This window comes from Conger conger, chromosome 14, assembly GCF_963514075.1.
Source record: "Conger conger chromosome 14, fConCon1.1, whole genome shotgun sequence".
In the NCBI taxonomy this organism is placed as follows: Eukaryota; Metazoa; Chordata; class Actinopteri; order Anguilliformes; family Congridae; genus Conger; species Conger conger.
The window spans coordinates 18705554-18725903 of NC_083773.1; the positions used below are offsets into that span (position 1 = coordinate 18705554).

Here is a 20350-nt window from a genome sequence, read left to right on the forward strand (position 1 = left end):
TGTTTATCTGCTCCGAACAGGATGCTGGCCAAACGCACGCTGCCTCTGTAATGAGAAGGTGAGGAGAAGGCAGCGCTTTGTTACAGAGGTGCAAGGTCGGCCTCCCTGCGGCACTTCCCTGCGTACCGAGCATATGCTCTTTAAAACCACTGTCAAAGCAGGTCGTGATGTAAGCGTGCCCATTTAGTCTTCCATTTTCAGTTCAGACGGGGGTCAGATACATCATTTGCTTTTCTGAGCTTCACTGTCTGGTGTATTGGAACCTATGAAATTCTCTCAAAAAATGCAAAACCCGCCAGGAAAGATGATGTTTCAGTTCCACTTTCAGTGCTCCTGTGAAACACCTGTACTTGTCATATTCGTGTATACTTGTGATATCTTGTGGCCAACTAAACACAGATCCGACTGAAAACTAATTTCAGTGCTTATCCCTGTGTGACATTGATGAAATTACTGGAACTAAGATATATGTACTCTAGAAACTCTCCATGTAACTGTTCAAAATCTTTCAGTCCAATATGTTGCTGATATGTATATAGTATAGGATCTAAGGGAATTAAGGATGTCGTTCTAAACTGATATACAGTAACTGATGTTCGACAAATGTGTCTAGACTGTCTGAAAAGAAATGTTGCATTTTTGCAAATTCAAATTTCAAACTATGTGCAATGCACAATGAATGGGAATGTGGCAACAGCCTAGATAGACTACACAGAGTCTTTTGAAGCTTGTATCCTACCTGTGAGATTCCTGAGGGCAGGTAGATGGCCACTGATTGGCCGTCTCCAGGATGCAGACGGATGAATCACGCATTCCTGTGGAGGCCTGTCCCACGCTGCCCTGGGGCTGGGCTGCAGTAAAACAGGAGGTAGATGTCTGTGGTATCATCACCGGAGTCCACCTAACCTTCAGGCAGGCATCTGCTAACATCTCACCATGTGGACAAACACACACGCACACATATACACAGGCACACACACAGGCACACTCGCACATACACGCACACAGGCACATACAAACACACACACGCATCCACACACATGCGCCCCCACACACACACACACACACACACACACAGGCACACTCGCACATACATGCACACAGGCACATACATACACACACAGGCACACTTGCACATACACGCACACAGGCACATACACACACGCATACACACACATGCGCCCACACACACGCATACACAGTCGCACATACACACACACACACACACATTCACACACATGCGCCCCCACACACACACACACACACGCGCATGCACCCGCACACGTGCATACACATGCACACACATGAACGCACCCTCAGGCAGACTTACACACGCATACACAAATGCACACAAAGACACAGACACATGCATGCAGACGCACACGCGCACTCACAGATGTATGCACACATTATTATTATTATTAGTAATAAGTGTATCCTGTGTATTTATAATGAGTGAGTGGGAGTGCTGGCAGGCAGGGCTCTGAATCAGTAATGTCCATGAGTAAGATGGGGGAGGCTGGGAAGTGTTTATCCTTGAGGGGTCTGAACTGTAAATCTCTCTCCCCCGCTCACTCCAGCTCTGTTTCAATAGAAAGACTCGTTTTGGATATTTCAGGTATTTTGGCCTGGGTCCACTTTTGGCACAAATGTCAAACTTCAATTAAACTGCAATTTAATCAACGTCAGGTGAAAATGGAAAGTTAAAATGCCTGCCATTCTTTAGTCCTGCAATTTGGGCTGGTTCTCTTTTTAAAATATAAAAATTCAGTTTCAGTCTATTTTAGATATAGTGACTCTGCATGGCGTCATGTTTGTCTGTCGCAGACAGAAGTCATTTCATAGGGGAGGGTAATCAAAATCGATCTGTAATGGAATACAGTGTGAGCATTGCTAATTGAATTTTTGTGCCCTATTTCATATCAGTGACAGAGCCCTCCTTGGCAGACTCAATTTTACAGACTAAGCATGTCTTAAGTACAGACCAATGGCTCCTAAATGACAATCCCTGTTTGGTTTGTGTTGTTTTTGTACCCTGTGAAATACAGAGCACAGCTCATGTGGAGTTTTTTAACTCTTATATTCTGTATGCAGCACATGTTCACAGGGTCAGTTATTACCCACTCTCCCCGACCACCCTGTGGCCTCCATTGAATTTTAAACCATAAATCAATATTTTTCATGTGGAAACAATCTGTTACTCACCTGTTGGTAAATAACAGTTTTTCTACTTCACAGTCCAGAGAGACTGTATATTTTTAGTTCACGCCACTTGTTTTTTACTAAACAACCCATCGTAATAGATTTTTTTGCTGTAATTATAGAGATGCGGTGCTTATCTTTGCTTATGACTTCTGATTTCAGAACTGCAGGGTTAGAAAATATATATTTTTTAAAATCTATATGTTTATAATGGTAGGGTCACTCCAGGAAAACTCATGACAGTCTATGCTAAAAAAAGGAATTTCAGAGTTTTCACTGCTGTAGAAACTCAGGATAAGGCCATTCTTGACCCTGAGGGAGTGTTGAGGTCCCGGTTCTAATTCTGCTGTGAGAAATTGGTTCTGCAAGAAAAGTGAACCAAGGGAAATGCTTAGTTGGACGGCCTGTGGATTTTCACTGGCCTTAGGTTTGATTTGTGTTGGCCTGGAGAGCGCGTCTCATTGGACGTTTTTCATATCGTAAAGAATGATTTCTTTTGTACTCTTATAAATGGCCAATTCTTCTTTGAGAACACTTGTCATTAATGTATGTTTGCAATGAAGAAAGCCACATGGATATGAGTGTGAGAGTCCTGGGGTTGTAAGGGAAAGGTTGCAGGTTTGAGTCCCAGTCGGGGCATTGCTGACCTCAGCAGCGCGCTCACCTTGAAATGCCCCCGTGAATAACACGCTGTGTGCTGTAAATGGATTGAGTCTGTGTAAGTCCCTCTTGATTGAAGCGTTTGCTAAACACCGGAGTGTATTGTAACATGATCCGGCAGGAGCTGGAGCCTGGCCGGCTGTCTGAGCGAATGAAGACTGGAGGAGGATTGTTTGGGGGATTATTGTGTGGATTTAGGATGGGGGATTCCAGGAGATGGGCAGGGAAAGCTCACAATGAGCCAGACAGGTCTTGTGTAAGCATTGCAGTAACAAGCATCAGCTCAGTTTGACTTGATGCTACTGCTTTACCATCAAATGTCTGGATTAATTTTGAGGATGGCACTCAAGTTGTTATTGTGCTTTTTTTATTGGGGGGGAAAGGACATGCTAAAACGTGCCCCTCCTGTTGGTTTTCCGTCAGTTTTCCACAGATTTTCCACTGGTTCTTCTACTGGTCTCTGGTCGGTTGACTCAAAAAAAGTTCTGCAGCTTATTAAAAACTGTAAGAATACATTCCAATGTTTTTTTTGTTTTTTTTGCAGGGTACACTGTGGTCCCAATGTGTTAGCCACATGCTCACCTGTACTCTATAAAAGGTTGTTGAGACTGGTAGTTCTGAATAGCTCTGGAGTTTGGAAAAACTGTCAGAAATGTCAGCACTATTTCTGAAAGTTCAAGAGTTCACATCTCATGTGAGGTCACTGCCAGTGAAACCCTGCATGGAGACGTAGACCCTGTGCTCTCAGCAATGGAAGCGGGTTCAATTAATGATGATGATGATGATGATGATAATGATGAGCAGCATTGTACATTGTACAGCAGTTTCATGTATCTTTAAGTACTTTACAGTGGCTTGGGGGAAGGTCAAATCAGAAGCTAAAAACAAAAACATTAATCAATTTGAATCCCCTACACCTCAGCTGCTGTAAGCTGTAAGTAGTGCATTGGCTCTGTCGGTTTTCTGAAAGGGTCTGTCATAGGGTGACAGTGTGGTGTAATGAGTAGGGAACGAGGCTTGTAGCCTCGAGGTTGCACGATGGATTCCCAGATAAAACACTGCCGTTGTGCCCTAGAGCAAGATTTAACCTGCATTTCTTGACCTTTCAGGTAGAAACCTGGCTGGTTTGGTTGCTTTAAAAGTGAAAGTTTTGTAGCTGACTTAGGATGTAGCCTGGCTTCATCCAGGGGAAAACCTCAACTACAGTATATTGAGGTTAAACTGGACTGTCTAGATCTAGATTTCCACCCCTCTGGACATTTCTATTCCAGCCTTTGTATTTTCAACTTATATTTAGACTTCTTATTTCTATACCTGTTTTGCTAAATAAGACATACAGATTGGCAGTGAAATAAATCAGTTTGATTCGTTTGAAGATTTGCCAACGGGGCAAAACAAGTTACCTTAAACAAGAACATATTTTCTTAAGAAAATTTGCTTTTAAGTCTCATTACAAGACTAAAGCGGTTGTTAGGATGGCTTGTTTGTGTCCGGTACCTGGCGGGGTACCTGAACGCGGGAAGGGTTAAACGTTTGGCACCCTGTGCGATGGCGGTTAATGATTAGCGGACTGGTGAGTGGTGCAGGAGCGCAGCTCTAGAAGTGGTGGAGTCTGCAGACTGGACTCCGCTTCAATCCAGTCAGTCCTGCGGGAATGTAATCCATATGTGCACAAGTTCAGCTGCAGGAGAAGAAAAGAAATTACTGACTGCAAAGACGTGATTGTTTCTGCTTTTCTTGTTTAAATTCCTCTCATACTGGCTCTGCACCCTGGCTGTGTTTCAGCCAACTGGAGCAGAGAGAGAGAGTGAGGGAGAGAGACAGAGAGAGGGAGAGAGTGAGAGAAAGAGAGAAAGAGAAATATGGGGAAGAAGCAGAGAAAGAGGAAGGAGAGAAAGAGAGAGCGCAGAGCCCTGGAAGTGGGAGCTACAAGGTAGGTCCGTGTGTGGAGGACGTTTGTTTGTTTGTTGTTAAATGAGCGAATGCATTTGTGTTTTGACTCACTGCCGTGGAAACGTCTGGCGGTAGCACACCTGCGGTGTTTCTGTGGTGTCAGGCGGAGGATACAGAGTCTGTACGGAGAAGAGAGGAGGGGTCAATGATCTGTGTGTTCTGTAGATATGCAGGGATTAGCAGCAGCCAATTACTGAAAGACGAATGGACCCAGGGTTGGGAGAAGCAGACAGACTCTGCTGTTTGCAACAAGTATTGAACTGTTTGTAACTAGTACTGAACCATGGACTTTAGACCTGTGTGTGTAACCGTTGATGTGTGTGTGTGTGTGTGTGCGTGCGCATTTTTTAAAACGGGGTAGTTTTTTTCTTCTCATTTTCAAAGGCTTTCCGTTAAATTTAGACGTTGACCCTGTCTAAACCTGCAGTTCCAGGCCCTCTGTTTGTTCAGACTTCATCTGCCCATCATGCTCCAGGTGATGAACAGTAGTAGCGTTGCGCTTTCTTCCTGAGCGCTCTCCTTCAAACGTGTCGTCTCTTGATCTCGCCCTGAAAACAGTGCTTTTTGATCCAATCGGTATACAGTAAACAGCGCCTGAGATGCAGTGTTGACAGGTTACATTTTTTCTGAAGCTGTGTTTCTGTTGACTGGCCTTAAAGTAGCTTTGTTGGATTCATTGCTTGGATTTTGAGGGCTTGATTTTTTTCATGCGCTGAAGGTATGGTGGGGGCAGACGGGTGTGTTTCTTCTCCTTGTAGAATCGCTGGCTCAGTGACCAAAGCTATGAGGAGTGAACACTCTCCAATCCCGACTTGTTTTTGGCAGATGCGAGGATGTCTGTCGGAGTTTCTGTGAGGACTTCCTGTAGTTATTACATCTCTCTGGTAATGAAGTTCAGTTGGAGGGAACATGAATGACCTCTCACGGTGCGTTTTTAAAATGTTGATATAATAATGATGACTATAGCTAGGGATCATGAACATATGTCAGAAACTACCCAATGTATACAGAGATTCTAAAAAAAAAATCAAGACCATAGAATTCTATATAAATATCTGACTGATATTTCTGACCAAAATTAGTTGTTTTCGAGCACTAAGAAGTTTTACAAAAAATACAATTTAAAGGTATGAAAAACTGTTAAATTTAAGGTTGTATCTGCTTTTAGCCCATTCACTGTGGTATTTTTGAAGCTAAATATCCAAACGTAGATAAAACCTTATCATTCCAAGGCCACAAAGTCTTAAATACCCAGTTAAATACCAGGTTAGTGACAATCAAACATCAAGAAGTCAAAGTCCATCTGTCAAAGTCACATTTTTTCACTTATATGTATTCAGAAAGTGACATTTTTTCAGCCGGTATGCTGCAATACCAGCGGGCCATCAGCTAGTCGCCAGACAGCTGAGGTAAACAGCATTAACGGCTGCCACAGCTCACACACCGCAGAAAGTGTGTATCAGAGAATCACTAATACACACATTGTGCAAGGGAGGTGGCCCTGGCAGGTTAAGCTCATCATTGCAAAACAAAGTTAATGGCGGGTTTGATGTCATTCATTAAACACAGCCGGGGAGCCAGGCTTCAGGTTTAGACTGGATGTGTGCTGTTCCTATGGACTGCACTGCAGAAACCAAACAATAAGTATTATATGAACAAGTCTTTTATTTGTCTTTTATTTCAACTTAAAATCGTATTTCTATTTTTAAAACATAAGAAAATAAGGAAAAAATATTGCCAATGAGGTAAGACAAGCAAAACATAATTAAAACAAGCTTGCATTTTCTTATATCCCCCTGCTGCAGGATTTTAAGTCTCATTACACTGAAATACTTGACAATACAGATGTTTTTGCAGTGTGTGAGCAGTGCGTGTGTTTTTGCAGTGTGTGAGCAGTGTGTGTGTGTTTAGGCAGACTTTTGGTAGTGCATGAGCTGTATGTGTTTAGGCAGACTTTTGGTAGTGCATGAGCTGTATGTGTTTAGGCAGACTTTTGGTAGTGCATGAGCTGTATGTGTTTAGGCAGACTTTTGGCAGTGTGTGAGCAGTACGTGTTTAGGCAGACTTTTGGCAGTGTGTGAGTGGTGTGTGTCTCTGCCTTGCGTCTCGTGGCTGTGGGGGGTGGGGTGTGGCAAGCTGGGTCATGCTGGTCTGCACCTGGGCAGGTGGTAGCACACCTGGACTCGCCGTGCCACTCAGAACAGTGTCAGAGAGACACAAGGATCGTGTTGGGTTGCAGTAATTAATCAAATATGTTGGGTTGCAGTAATAAGTTGATTTTGTTGGGTTGCAGTTATGAGTCGATCTCGTTGGGTTGCAGTAATGCAACGATCTTGTTGGGTTGCAGTGAAGTCAGGAATGTGCAGCCAGGATGTGTTCTAACCCCCCAGTGAACAAGTCGTCTCTCTCCTCCCTCCTCTGGCCCATCTACATGAGCTCACACCACAGGAATGAGTGGGGGAATAGGGCTCACTGTGATCTGCCCAGACTCAGATATGGCTTTGATCACCTCAACAAAGGTTATGGTTTTAGCAAAAGAAAGCTGCTACCTCAGATTATTTACAGGTAAGGGAAGTGCCCTGAGCACTGAGTGTTGTTAAGTTAGATGATAATAATGAAGAAAATCCACTATTCACATACATATTCATAAAGCAGAGCCTTTAGGGGCCTGTTATAAAGAGTGACTGAAAGTCAGAGTAAAATCTGATCTGCAGGGACACATTGTGACATTGTGATCAGACAGAAGCCAGGACTCGGATGGATGGTGTAACTTGCCACACCTTTTCACCATTGCTGCACTCTCTCCTCCTCCTCTCCTTCTTCTTCTCCATTCTTCTTCTCCCTCTCCCGCTCCCTCTCCTGAAACCAGGGAAACCCACTCCATGGTCTCACATTATGGCTGGGGTTCAGTGAAAGTGTCACCTTATCTTTGCCTCACAATCAGCCAGATGATGAAATATTCATTTTTATACACAGAAAAACATTTTTTAATGATTGCCAAAATAAACGTGTTCTCCTGTGTTTGTTTAAAGAAAATAATGCTGTATTTACTTGAAAGGCAAAGTTAAGGACAGATGGTGATACAATCTAGGTGTTTGTCCAAGTCTTTTGCTGTTTTGTTTTGTGTGGCTCCTTATTTAAAGAGGATGTAGGTATTTAATTTTTGGCTCAGTAGTGTAAAGGCTTCTGGGTTCAATGGCAACAGTCGATTGTTTCTAATGGTTCAGCCATGACTGTTTTAGTCACTTCTGTCAGTGGATAGACCTACAGGAGCGTAACTGCTCTGAGGAGTATTCAGAGTGCAGTAAGATGGGCAGTGAACCATTCACTGCATCTTTGTCTGTGCAGTGAAGTTTGTGAAATCCCAAACCCGCAAATAATCTGTGCCAGACACCTGGTGTGGCTGCACTGGCCCACTTTGCACCTTAGCGGAGAACATCGTGTCCCAGAAGCCTCTCTTGGTGTGAGTCCAGAGGGGTGCTGATTGGGCAGATCAAGGCTTGTGCGTCACCGTGTCACTAAGCAGACTTCTCCAGAGCGATCTGCCATGGATATCTTGCCCAATGTCAGAGGCCTTGCTGATGAACCCATTTCTGTGGCGCTAGGTCAGGGTGGCACAACTGCTCTTGGAGATCTACTGTCCTGTAGGCTTTCACTCCAACCCTAATTTGGCACACCTCGTTCAACAGCTAGAGCAGGGCTGCCCAACCCTGTTCCTGGAGATCTACTGTCCTGTAGGCTTTCACTCCAACCCTAACAAAGCACACCTCGTTCAACAGCTAGAGCAGGGCTGCCCAACCCTGTTCCTGGAGATATACTGTCCTGTAGGTTTTCACTCCAGCCCTGACAAAGCACACCTCATTCAACGGCTAGAGATCTTGTAAGCTTATATTTAGTAGAGTCAGGTGTGCCAAATTAGGGTTGAAATGAAAACCTACAGGATCTCCAAGAACATGGTTGGTTACCACTCATTTTAACCCTACTTTGGTATAACTGATTCTACTAATACTAAATCTACTAAGCAGCTCAATGATCATTCTATCTGTAGAATGAGTTATGCTCTGTTCGGGCTGGAATGAAAGCCTACAGGAACAGGGTTGCGCAGCCCTGTTCTAGCTGTTGAATGAGATGTGCTTTGTTAGGGTTGGAGTGAAAGTCTGTAGGACAGTATATCTCCAGGGTTGGGAAGCCCTGCTCTTGGATCTTACACTGGTGACATCATTCTGACCAGATTAGACCCTTGTGATGCTCATGTAAAGAGTGGCAGGATATCGGTTGCCATAAATCTGAGGCATTCATTCTGTCGCCCGCTTCACATGTTTACCTTTGCATTTGTGCCGTGACCAGACTGATTATTTACCGTTACTCCATCTCTGGACTAGGTAATTGGGTGATTGAAATGTAATGCACGGTTGGGAATTTTCTAGCACAATGTGCGCCATTGTTTGCGGCCCCTCCCGCTCCGTCAGCAGGGGTTTCAGTAAATTTAGATAAGAGCTAATTTCCTGTGTTATCTCGGATTAATCGCAGAGCGGTACTCTTTCCCCGTCAAAAAAAAAAAAAACTGAATGGAGCTTTGAAAGCATTGCTGTTTGCTTATATCAGTTAGGCTCTTTGTGTAAGTCTTTATGGTATGCCCTCGCCCAGCAGACATAAATGCTTTTAGTGCAAAATTGAGTTATTCCCATACATGGATTTTACAACAGATGGGTGGCAAGAGCAGCATACACAATGGAGTTTAATTTTCATTGATCCTTTATAAACGATAACGGTTTTTGTCCTGTTGTTATTTTAAAAGCATTTCTTTTTTTCCATCTCGTGAGTGGCACACTAAAAATATTTTCAGCGTTTGCTTTGCTCTGCTCTACCAGTGTATGATTGGTGTATAAAGAAAGCAGAGCCCTGTAATGCATGTTTTGAATCAGTATTGTGGGGTAAATTGTACATTCTAATGAGAGCTTGGCCATCTCTGGGTGCCTTTAACTAAAGGTCTTTTTGCACAGCTGTTTTTGTTATCTCTGCCTCCATACTTACTGTATTCAGAAACTGTATCTTATGCATCCTGTTTGGCTACAGTGTAACTGTATCCTTTTTTCCTTCAGTCCATATGCATATCAAGGCCCTCCGATTACAGTATTTGCACTTGGAGAGCTTATTGTGTGCAGTTACAGGGAGCCTGTAATTACTGAATGTGCTTTCAGTGAGGACGATTCTGCATTTTCTTGTTATTTATTTGTTCGTTTTTGTGGTGGGAAGGGTGTGGGGTAGTGGTGCTTACAGACTAACTGATATTTTCAGTTGTCAATCTCACAAAAATTGGTATTATCTGCTGACAAGCTTGCTGTTCTCATCAATAGCACAGATTCTCAATTTATGGAAATTCAGTTAGTTTTCTGTTTTAAATCTTCTTGACTGCTATTTTTTTACTTTCTTGGAGGTGTACGATGTTAAAAACATTACGAGTGCTTTTCCACTAATGCGGCTGACTGCGGAGGAAGACTGTTCCGGAAAAGGAGACGGGGGTCGTGGTACGTGTGGGCGTTCAAACGGTCCAGTGTCGTTACGTTAACTCTGTCTCCGTCTCGACAGGAAGTCGAGGGTCAGACCAAATGCCCTTCTCACATCTGAGTGAAATTGCTCAGAAATTCATTTCAATTTCTGCCGGGACTAGTGCGTCAAGCGCTGCCAATCATTTGTGAAGGTCACTGCATGTACCTGTGTCTCATCACTTAGAAAAGATACTGTTTGTCTGAAATACAACTATCAGTCCACATGTTGCATAATCCCACTGCACTGTACTGTGCACATTTACATATCTGCTATATTATTTTCAGTGCTCTTGGATCAGAAAATTTGAAACGTGGAAGTGGAATGCAGTGGTTTTGGTGACCTATCTTATATTAATAAATATTTTATGAAAGTCAGAAGTTTAAGGCTTCGGCTGATTTGGCTCATTAACTGTGAAATAGATGGCAAACGCTCAAAGATTTTTTTTATCTGTTCCTAAAATTTAGGATGACAAATTGCAGTTACCGTACAAACTGCCTTGTTAACGCCACAAGGTTCACTTCTTCCAGCTGTGGCCATCTTGTGATAAGTTTAGAGGACATTCTTGCCGTCGACCTCAGACTTTGTCTCAATCCATCTTGCTTAGTCAGAGAGTTGTGCTGTTTGTGGAAACATCTTTTCGGGTTAAAAACTTCCACGTATTAATCTTTTCTCTTTCCTCAGTGCAATGTTGTCTGTTTGTGTGATAACAGTTGGTATTGTTGCTGCCTGCTTGCTCATGCAAGACTTCTACAAAGGCCTACTGTACACTGGCCTAAATCTCTCAAGAGACAGCAGCAATAGTTAGCCACACCAAGATGTTACAGTCCTTACTCTTCTTAGCATCAAAACAACAGTTTTTCTCTCCAAACTGCTGACTGTCAGAAAATTATTGGATGTATATTCTCTGTTTTTATGACTATACCGGTGCAATTCATTCATTCATTGAAAAGAAAAAGATGAAAAACAAAAATCCAAAAAGCAACTTTTCAGGAAACAAAGAACTGAAACCAAAATATTTGGAAAGAGGATATTTAGACGTGCCGGAGTTTGTCGTGACCTGTTGTTAGTGTATCGTATCGTGGAGGAAGCAGGAACCCAACGTGTTATTGCTTAAAAAGGACACGTAAAATGTGAATAAAGGCTGTCGGAAGATTCAATGTAAGCTGATTGAACAGGTGAGGAAAACCTGCTTTACTCTTTTAATTATTTGCCCAGGAATCCATTGTGAATCCACACTGGTTTTAAATATGTTTTTGTGTGCAGGTTCTTGGTATCTGTCCAGGTGTGAACACATCAAACACACAGTTTCTATACAGACAGGTGAAATGTCTTCTCCAGACAAGATCTCTCTAGTAACTGTGATGAGCATTGACTCTTATTCTTAGTCGTCTGCAATAATGCCTGTATTTGCACAGCTGGGTTTCAGTGCAGCATTATGCTTAGTAATCTGTGATTATGTTTATGAATGTCCCAGGTGGGGCCCCACAGTTCTACCTTTGAATAAGGTGCTTAACCTGAACCCCTTCCACAATACCCGGCTGTGTGAGTGGATTAGAAGTAAAAAGATTTTTAAGTGGTGTATGTCACTCTGGGTAATAGGCTCTGCTACAGTAAATGCCTAAAATGGAAAGTAATATCACTTTTCATACCGTATGCCTGAGATACTCAATCTCACCCAGAAAGGGCCGGGGTGGGTGCTGGCTTCTGTTTCAAACAAGCAGTGACACACCTGATTCTACTAATCAAGGTCCTTAGCAAAAACTACACTCTCAGAAATAAAGTGACAGTGGAGGTACATTTTTGTTCTTCAAGGATTAAATTACCCAAATGTAGCCTGAAGGTAAAACGATGTTCTCTTTGGTAAAGTTTTCGAAGCAGAAAAGTACAAATTGAGAATATATCGCTGCCTAGGGTTACAATTTTATGTACTTATAGGGTACTGCCTCAGAGACAAGCATTTGTACTTTTTTAGGCACTTTTTGTGCCTTTATATTTATTTCTGGTGGTTGATTCGTATAATCAGGTGTGTCCCAGCCTGCACACAGACTGGTAAGATTGAGTGTCCCTGCAGTATGCCCGGGACACACTCTTGCTCATAACTCACCAGCCATTCGTCCTGAAAAGCATGTGTTTGCCTGCAGTCTTCAGCATCTTCAGTACCTTGTAAAGCTACAGGCTAGTCCCAGAGGAGCAGTGTTATACTGCTGCAAATGCCAGCAAATACAGGCCTGGCTTCATCAACATGAACAAAGCCTTGTCCTCAATAAAAAAAGATTATCTCCCCCAAATACCTTTGGGGTCTGATGTGTTCTACCTGGGCTGTATGCAGTTCCAGTCTTTACACAGCCCTGACCTGATAATTTAAGGTGAACTGTGTTACTTCTGAGTTAGGATGCCAATTCTGCTGGTTTGTGGTGTCATGGAATGAATGCAGCTGTATTTGTTCGTAATTACATTTTTATTTCAGCTTGCTATGCTTTTTAAAAGATGCTTATGAACTATGCAACTGCCACATTAGCTAGAAGAATCTTAAAAAGGTAACTGAAGTCAGTGAAAGCTGGTCAGAGGTGGCAAGGGAGGTGATGCTTGCTCAAATTTGAGAGAGAGAAGTGAGGAAGGACATTAACCCGGTTTATTAATTTATATAACCATTAATACCATTTTTATGACTGTGTTTAAGAGGCTTTTATGCCAGGTTAAACCTTTAAAGTAGGTCTCTGAATGGCACTTGCCTCTCTTGACCCATGAGCTGCTACTGAGCTTTAAAGGGTTCAGTGGTTAGCTCTATTGACATGCAGAAAGGAGGTGGTCTTAGCTGTCCGGATCCTCTCTGCTTGGTGTTTAATGTTTGAATGTTCTTCCTGTGTTCAGGTGGGTTTCCTCTGGGTACTCTTTTGTCCAACACCAAAAGACATACATGTCAGGTTAGGTATACTCCTAGTCACTGGTCTCAGGACTGAAGTTGGTCCCCGGGCACTGCACTATAGCTGCCCACTGCTCCTAAGTAACCAGGAAGGGTCAATAAAGTATAACTTCAACTTTAGTCAGAAAAAACACTTATAATGATGTTATATAGAGCTGTGTCAGGAGTCAGTCATGCCTGTCTGAGGATAAAAAGGTAGACTATGCACAGACTTGATGATGATGCAGTCAGCTGTGCGGAGGCTGTGATTGGTCACCCAGGCCGTTACACAGTGAGGTGGATATTAATTCACTTTGCAGTGCTGGTTGCTGTCTCTGGTGTGAAATGACCCTGGCTGGTAGTTATTACCCATAATGCTTTGTTGTGCCATCAATGTGATTGAGTGCATTGAATGTATTAGTTTGAGGAATATTCCGGACTCTGGATGTGAACATTTGGGAATAGAGAGAGGCAGTCTTGCTCTTGCAGTCTGTGTTTTGTTCATGATAATGTTTCAGTGTCACCCCGACCTTCCTCTGAACTGAACTGATCAGTCTTAAAACAGACATCATTTAATGACACAATACAAATAACGTCAAAATGTTTTCAGTATTTTGCCCTTCAAAAAAAGATTTGACATGCAACCATTACTATGAGAAAATCAGGTTTGCTAAATCCTGAGATGTTGTCATTTTGCCAGTTCCCCAAAGCATTTTCATTTGCATGACTCTCTGACTGAGTTTACTGACTTAATCCACTTTACAGTTTTGTACAGAAGGAGATGAGGCTTTTTGTATTGACGGTGCTGTTGTAAGAAAGTCAATAAGACAAACAGACAGACTTTATCAGAAAAGGCATTTGCAGGCATCTGTTTACAGAAATATGTTATTGGCCATCCTCAGAGATGATGGTGGAGAGTTGAACATGATGTACCAGCACTTGAGATTTGAAAAGACCACATTTATTCCAGTCCGACAGATCATCGACTTTCTGCTGGACGATCGTTGTCTTGATGGGGCTGTGTGGACTCCTCTTCAAGGCGCCCGGAGGCCAGCTCATTCAGGTCCGTGGGATTCATCACGGAAAAACGATCCAGATGCAATTCACAACCCCTTTCCTTTTGTCGTAGGAGCTGCTCCAATTTCACGGGCTAAAAGACCGCTTTGACATTCTTACCGTTCTCCTCGAGTCATTAAAACGGTCTGACTCATATCGGTGAATGGCACTGAATGCCTTCTGACGCTCCAGGCGTCAACGGTTGATATTTTCTACAAAGCCAACAGGAGAAGAGGTGCGCTGGCTTGTCAAAATGGGCCAGGGTGAAACACTAATGGTGACTGTACTTCCTGGAGGGGTACCTGGCCATGCCAAGTGTTCCGTCACCTGAGTGAGGTCATTAGCGCTAGGGGCCAGGGATATTTGCGGTTTTTGTTAATGGTGTCTTGAGGTTTCTCCAGAGAATGCTTGCCTGGATCACGCCCTGTGACTGAACCTTATCTGTTTGGTGTCTCAGCACAGCATGATGTCAGGGTCGTGTACGAATCTGCGTACCTGCCTACTATTGAGTATACACTTAGCGAGCACTAGGTTAAGGTTCAGGAAGTCTTTTGCTGCTGTAGCCTATTCACTTAAAGGTTTGATGTGTTGTATGTTCAGAGCTACATAATACTGTTGTAATGTGTGGTTATTCGCGTTACTGTCACCTGCCTGTCAGCTTTGACCAGTCTGGCCCTTCTCCTCTGGCCTCTCTCATTAGCACACATAGAACGCCAAACTCTGCAAAGACTGTTGGGCACGCAAGGGTGGAACATCTTACCACACTTCCACAGTATGGTTGGGAAATAGTATGGTGGATATTCACATGCTAAACATGTGCTTAACAGTACTTTTACTATGCTTAGTAGACAGTATATACTTTGAGAACACATTGGCGAGGAGGCTGATTTGGACACAGTTCAGTACTGTCTCTGAAGAGGTCTGAACGAACCACTTGCCTCCCTTCCCTTGGTGAAACATTTTCTTGTTCAAAGAGGTTTTCTTGGTGGCATTTGTGCTGGCTGCTCCCTTTATGATTATCGTAATCATATTTTATGTCCCTCTCTCTCTCTCCCTCTCGGTACAGTTGATTTTTTAGCTCTTCGCCAAATTGGTACTTGTGAGTGTCACTGTATCCTTATTTAAATACTGTGATTAAAAGGGGTAGGTGTTTGAGTGAGACTTAGATTTTTTTATTGAAGAATAACAATGGATACATTTTCACATCTCTAATATGGTAGCCTGCCCATTATGGGTTTACAGTAGCATTGTACTGTAATTATAGCATGGAGTTGGATTACATTAGATTTTTGGATATGTGAAAGCGACTGGTTACAGTAACTGTAACTATCTGCCAATTAGTTTGTTCCTTTTGGTTGTTTTTTGACGAAAGGCTCAACCAAATCTAAATTGGTATGTTTGTTAATCACACAAAATCAGATTCAGCACACTGAATTTGGCTGGTATGTTCGTTTTTTCAGCCTCCTCTGTTGCTGGGACTGCAGTTTGGCAGGCGCAAGTGCTGAAATGTGAAAAGAGGTCTCAGCATCACCAGTAGGTGGCGACAGACACATTCTCCTCAGTGTTGGCGCAGTGGGACCCTCCCTGTAGGAGATTTACGCGCTCTGTTCGAGCGGGCCATGCACGCAGGGCCCACAATGATCTCACAGGGGGGGTCGTGGCAGATTTACCCCCCTCCCCCGCCCCGCCCTGCGGTATCTAGAGCCAGCACAATGGAGCTCCCCGCTGACGACTCTCTGTGTCCACACCTGGGCTGCTTGCTGACGGCCACAACCCATTCTATTTGCACAGTGCTTTTCCCTTTTTCTTAGTGTTAATCTGTTAATCTGTTAATATGCAATTACTCATGGTCTGGGACTGACTGTTATATTTAACAATGTGATGCATGAGTCAAGACTCAGTGGTTCCTGTTATCTTTGGAGAATTGAACGCCTGATTCTTTTCCCCTCCACACACTGTCTAAAGAATCTCCCAGGGGTCATTTTATAACCCTGAATAAGACAGGATCACTGTGTTAATACCACACTGTCAACATGGTATTGTTATTATCTCACATTGGATCCCAGAAGATGCTAGAATGTAATATTTTTTGAGGGCCCCTGTCAGTCCGAACAGGCCCCCACGACACCCCATGAACACTGTGGTGTCTCAGCGTTTGCCCCAGTCAGTGTGGTAGAACAGGTCCTACTTCCAGGGTTTAAGGACGGCAGATACAGGTGTGGATTACACTGGCTGGGCTGTTATTGTGAATCTCTCTCTCTCTCACACACACACACACACACACACACACGTACACACTCTCTCATTCTCTCTCACTCACTTTGTCACAGCTAGCAGATACTACCATCACAGACATCTGATAGCCTGTTTCAGTGGTGCAGGGTAACTGCAGTTGTTCAGTCTCTTCTTCTCTTATCTCTGACCTCCGGGCCGGCTGAGCCCCCATGACTGTACTGTGGGAGTATCCCCTGTGAAGGGCCCCTAAACCACTCAGATCCCAGACACCCTATGAGGTAAGCGCTGAATTCCAGCGGGCCCTCCCCCCCGTCACACCCCCAGCGACCCTCCCCCGTAACAGATGAGCGCTTTGCAAACCGGCTGCCCTCGTAATTCTCCTCTTTTTCTTTTAGTCCAGACTGTCAGCACTTGTGAGAAATAATTATTTCGCAGTCAAAGCGCCGTGAGGAGAGTGAGATGTTTTGTGGGTAACACGCAACTCTGTGAATCACAGAATTTACGCCCCCCCACCACACACACACACACCCCTTGACATTAGGGCTTGAGCCCTGTGATGTAAGACGGAGTTACACAACCCTTGGAGAACACCACTGTCCTCACTAATTCATGAGTCTCCCCCCTCGTCCTGAGCCCCGGCTGCCGGTGTGCCCAGGGGCGGTGTGTGTGTGTGTTTCCGTGGCGTTGTGTGTTATTAGGAGAGACGTGTGCGGTCGGAATGTGTCTCCAGGGATATCTGTGGAGTGTGCTGTCACTGCGTCATACGCCAGGCTCAGAAACCGTGCCTGAATCACTCAAACGCTTTCACGCTGTCAGAGGACCGCACGTTTTAATTACCCAATAAAAGCAGACAAAACCAGCACAGAGCGTTTGTAATTTGAACACATCTGTAATATTAGCATGGTCTTTTTGTCCTTTTTGCCCTGGAGTCTGTATTTCAGCCTCACTGAGACTGGACTGGTCAAATTCATTCATTTCATTTTTCATACATTTCCTCTACTTTTTCCTTATTATTTTATGGTGCATTATCTAGATTAACGTGGTTGAGGGGAGACTACAGCCATGTCTGAGACAGTAGCAGACTCCAGCCTTATCAGTAGGTAATGTATTGTATTATTATTGGGTTATGTTATTTTCTCTGTGATTCAGGGCTCTTGCTGTGGGAGGGTCTTTCTGTAGGGTAACGGTGTGCTAATTTACCCTATGTGGGGGTTGGTTGGCGGTGACAGTAATCACCGAGAAGTGAGATTATTACATGATGTCCCAGATCTGTTGGGGGAATGTATGCACTCTAAAATTACAGTACTTTACTGGCGAATCTGCTACCAGTAAATTACTGTAAAAAGTAAATCAATCATATGTTTAACTGTAGCAGTGCAATCATGGTTTTAAGTTGGTTTGCTTCTATACTGTAATAAAAATAACCGGCACATTTTGCAGTAATTTACTGGCAACAGAGTTGAGTACAGTAAAGTACTGTTTAGAGTGTGGGTTTCTGGCTAGAGCCTAAATTGTTCTGTTACCTTGGTCACACCAATCGGGTCTTGGCGAGAATCTGGTGTTGATTTCTTGAAAGAGACCTGACCTAGCAGTGCCCCAGGTGGACGTTTAGAAACCAGATTATTCACAGTAGAAAGCAGAGGGAAATGGGTGTATTTCCAAACCCTTTTCAACCGTTCGCTGGAGAGGGATTTTGGAAGCAGTCATGTTCGTGTTGCTGTGATGTGGAGTGGCCTGTCAGAGCTTAAAGAGCGGGCAGAACCACAGGCCGGGGGAAAGGTGCAAGAAAACCCAGCCTGAGAGCTAGTCTAAAACTCTCACCGTAGAGCATGGGACTCTGCTGAACTGCGTCACAAAAGAGAGGCTTTTTAAGAGTGTGTGGTGTGAAATGTTTACACTGCTCTGCTACTGCTGTGTCAAATGTGGAAATACCCTGTGAATTATAAATATCTTATACTAAATACTTAAAACACTAAGTGCGGTAAATACTGTCTACTATTTAATTTTGTGCGAACCTGACATTTTGGCTGCCACACTTTCACTTTAACAGATATTCAGATTTGCTGAGAGCTTTTGTTTAATAAAAAAAAAAAAAAAATCTCATCGCATTCATTCAATTTGGAATCAAAGTAATTGCATATAAGGGCCATTACTGCATTGAAATGAGTGTGTTAAAAAATTAATGGCTCCATCTCTTTTCCACGTCTACCCACACATATTATTTAGTAGCCGCTGCCTATCCATCGATTTATGCTGGAGTGATGCGTCAGCGATGATTGAGAGGGGTGTCTGTTAGAGTCGATGGTGTGAAGGCACATGGAAACAGCAACTCCAGGAACTGCAGAACTGCAGCAACGCCCTTGAGATTTTCTCAAATTATCATGAGAGGGGATTGTCACATCACAGAGTGACCATGCAGTCATATCTATGCCTTATGGCTTTTTGAGATTTCATCGAATGCAAATAGTAAATAGAAAAATAAAACATTTGGCAAGGATAACTATATGCACTGATCTGCATTAGTTCTGTCACCTAGAGGCAGATAATGAAGGGGTTTCTACTTACTGTGCTGGAAAAGCCACCCAACCATGCAAGCACATACACATGCGCACCCTCACATGTACACACACACGCACTCACACACATACAGTACACACACACACACAAACACACTCTCGCACACTCACACACATACAGTACACACACACACAAACACACTCTCGCACACTCACACACACACACACACACATACAGTACAAACACACACACACTCACACACATACAGTACACACTCACACACACCACATACACACACACACTCTCGCATACACACACACAGACCCTCACATACACACGCGTGTGCACACACACACTTGCATACTCATACACCACACACACACTCACACACACACACACACACACATGCACACACACACACACACACACACTCACCCTCACATACACACACACCCTCCTCCCCCAAAGTCACATGGCCCATACTCATCACAGGCTGGCCCTTTGGCTGACCTTCCCTGTACGGCAGGGTTTGTGTGTTTGTGTCCATGTCTGTGGATGCACTGTTCTCCCTCTCACAGGCTAACGGCTAACATGCTTCAGCCTCGCCAATGGGATCTGTGAGCTGCAGGAGAGCACACTCACTCTATGCTGCTGTGCTGCTCACTGTGGATGCACTGTTCTCCCTCTCACAGGCTAACGTGCTACAGCCTCGCCAATGGGATCTCTGAGCTGCAGGAGAGCGCACTCACTCTGTGCTGCTGCTTGACCTTTAACCTTTTCACCTCCGTGTCACACTCCATAGGGAAACATTCGAGTGAGTGAAATGTTCTCTGCTGTAAGCGAGAGCTTTTTTTCATGGTGGAACACGGGTAAGATATTAAGAGCACGCATGTCTGTGGGTTCTGAGTCTTAAATTTGGGTTTAAAAGATAATCTGCAGGAAACGCAAACAAAAAATGAAGCAAAACTTACTTCTGTGAGGCCTAGGTAGAGATGCCAAGATACTATACATGAGAGAGATAGGGGGCTAAACTGTCACGCAAGTTTTCTCTCATTATGGAGGAGCTAATCCATTCATAGACACAGGTAATCCTGTTAGTTCCTGTGCTCCTTGTCTCTAGTGACAGGGAGTTGTGTGTGGTTCAGTGGGGCCAGAGGAGACCAAACTTAAACACATACATATGTTCTGTGCATACCCAGAGGTGGGAGTCCAGTCCTGTTTTATCTGGGTGCTCACTGAAATATACTTATATAAGGGGGCAGGCCTTGTTTTAGC

General features: G+C 43.7%; 1 protein-coding gene across 5 annotated transcripts in view; it reads left to right on the plus strand.

Moving 5' to 3' along the window:
* Window positions 1–20350, plus strand: part of plekha6 (pleckstrin homology domain containing, family A member 6) — a 96269-nt gene that overhangs the window by 20599 nt on the left and 55320 nt on the right. Inside the window, exon 1 of one of the 5 annotated variants that reach the window (XM_061219725.1) lies at window positions 4498–4795. The exons of the other annotated variants lie outside the window; for them this stretch is intronic. Within the exon in view, the coding sequence (XP_061075709.1) occupies window positions 4725–4795 (71 nt within the window). The 5' untranslated portion in view covers window positions 4498–4724. Of the gene's footprint in view, window positions 1–4497; window positions 4796–20350 lie in introns of those variants that run through there. 5 annotated transcript variants of the gene reach the window in all.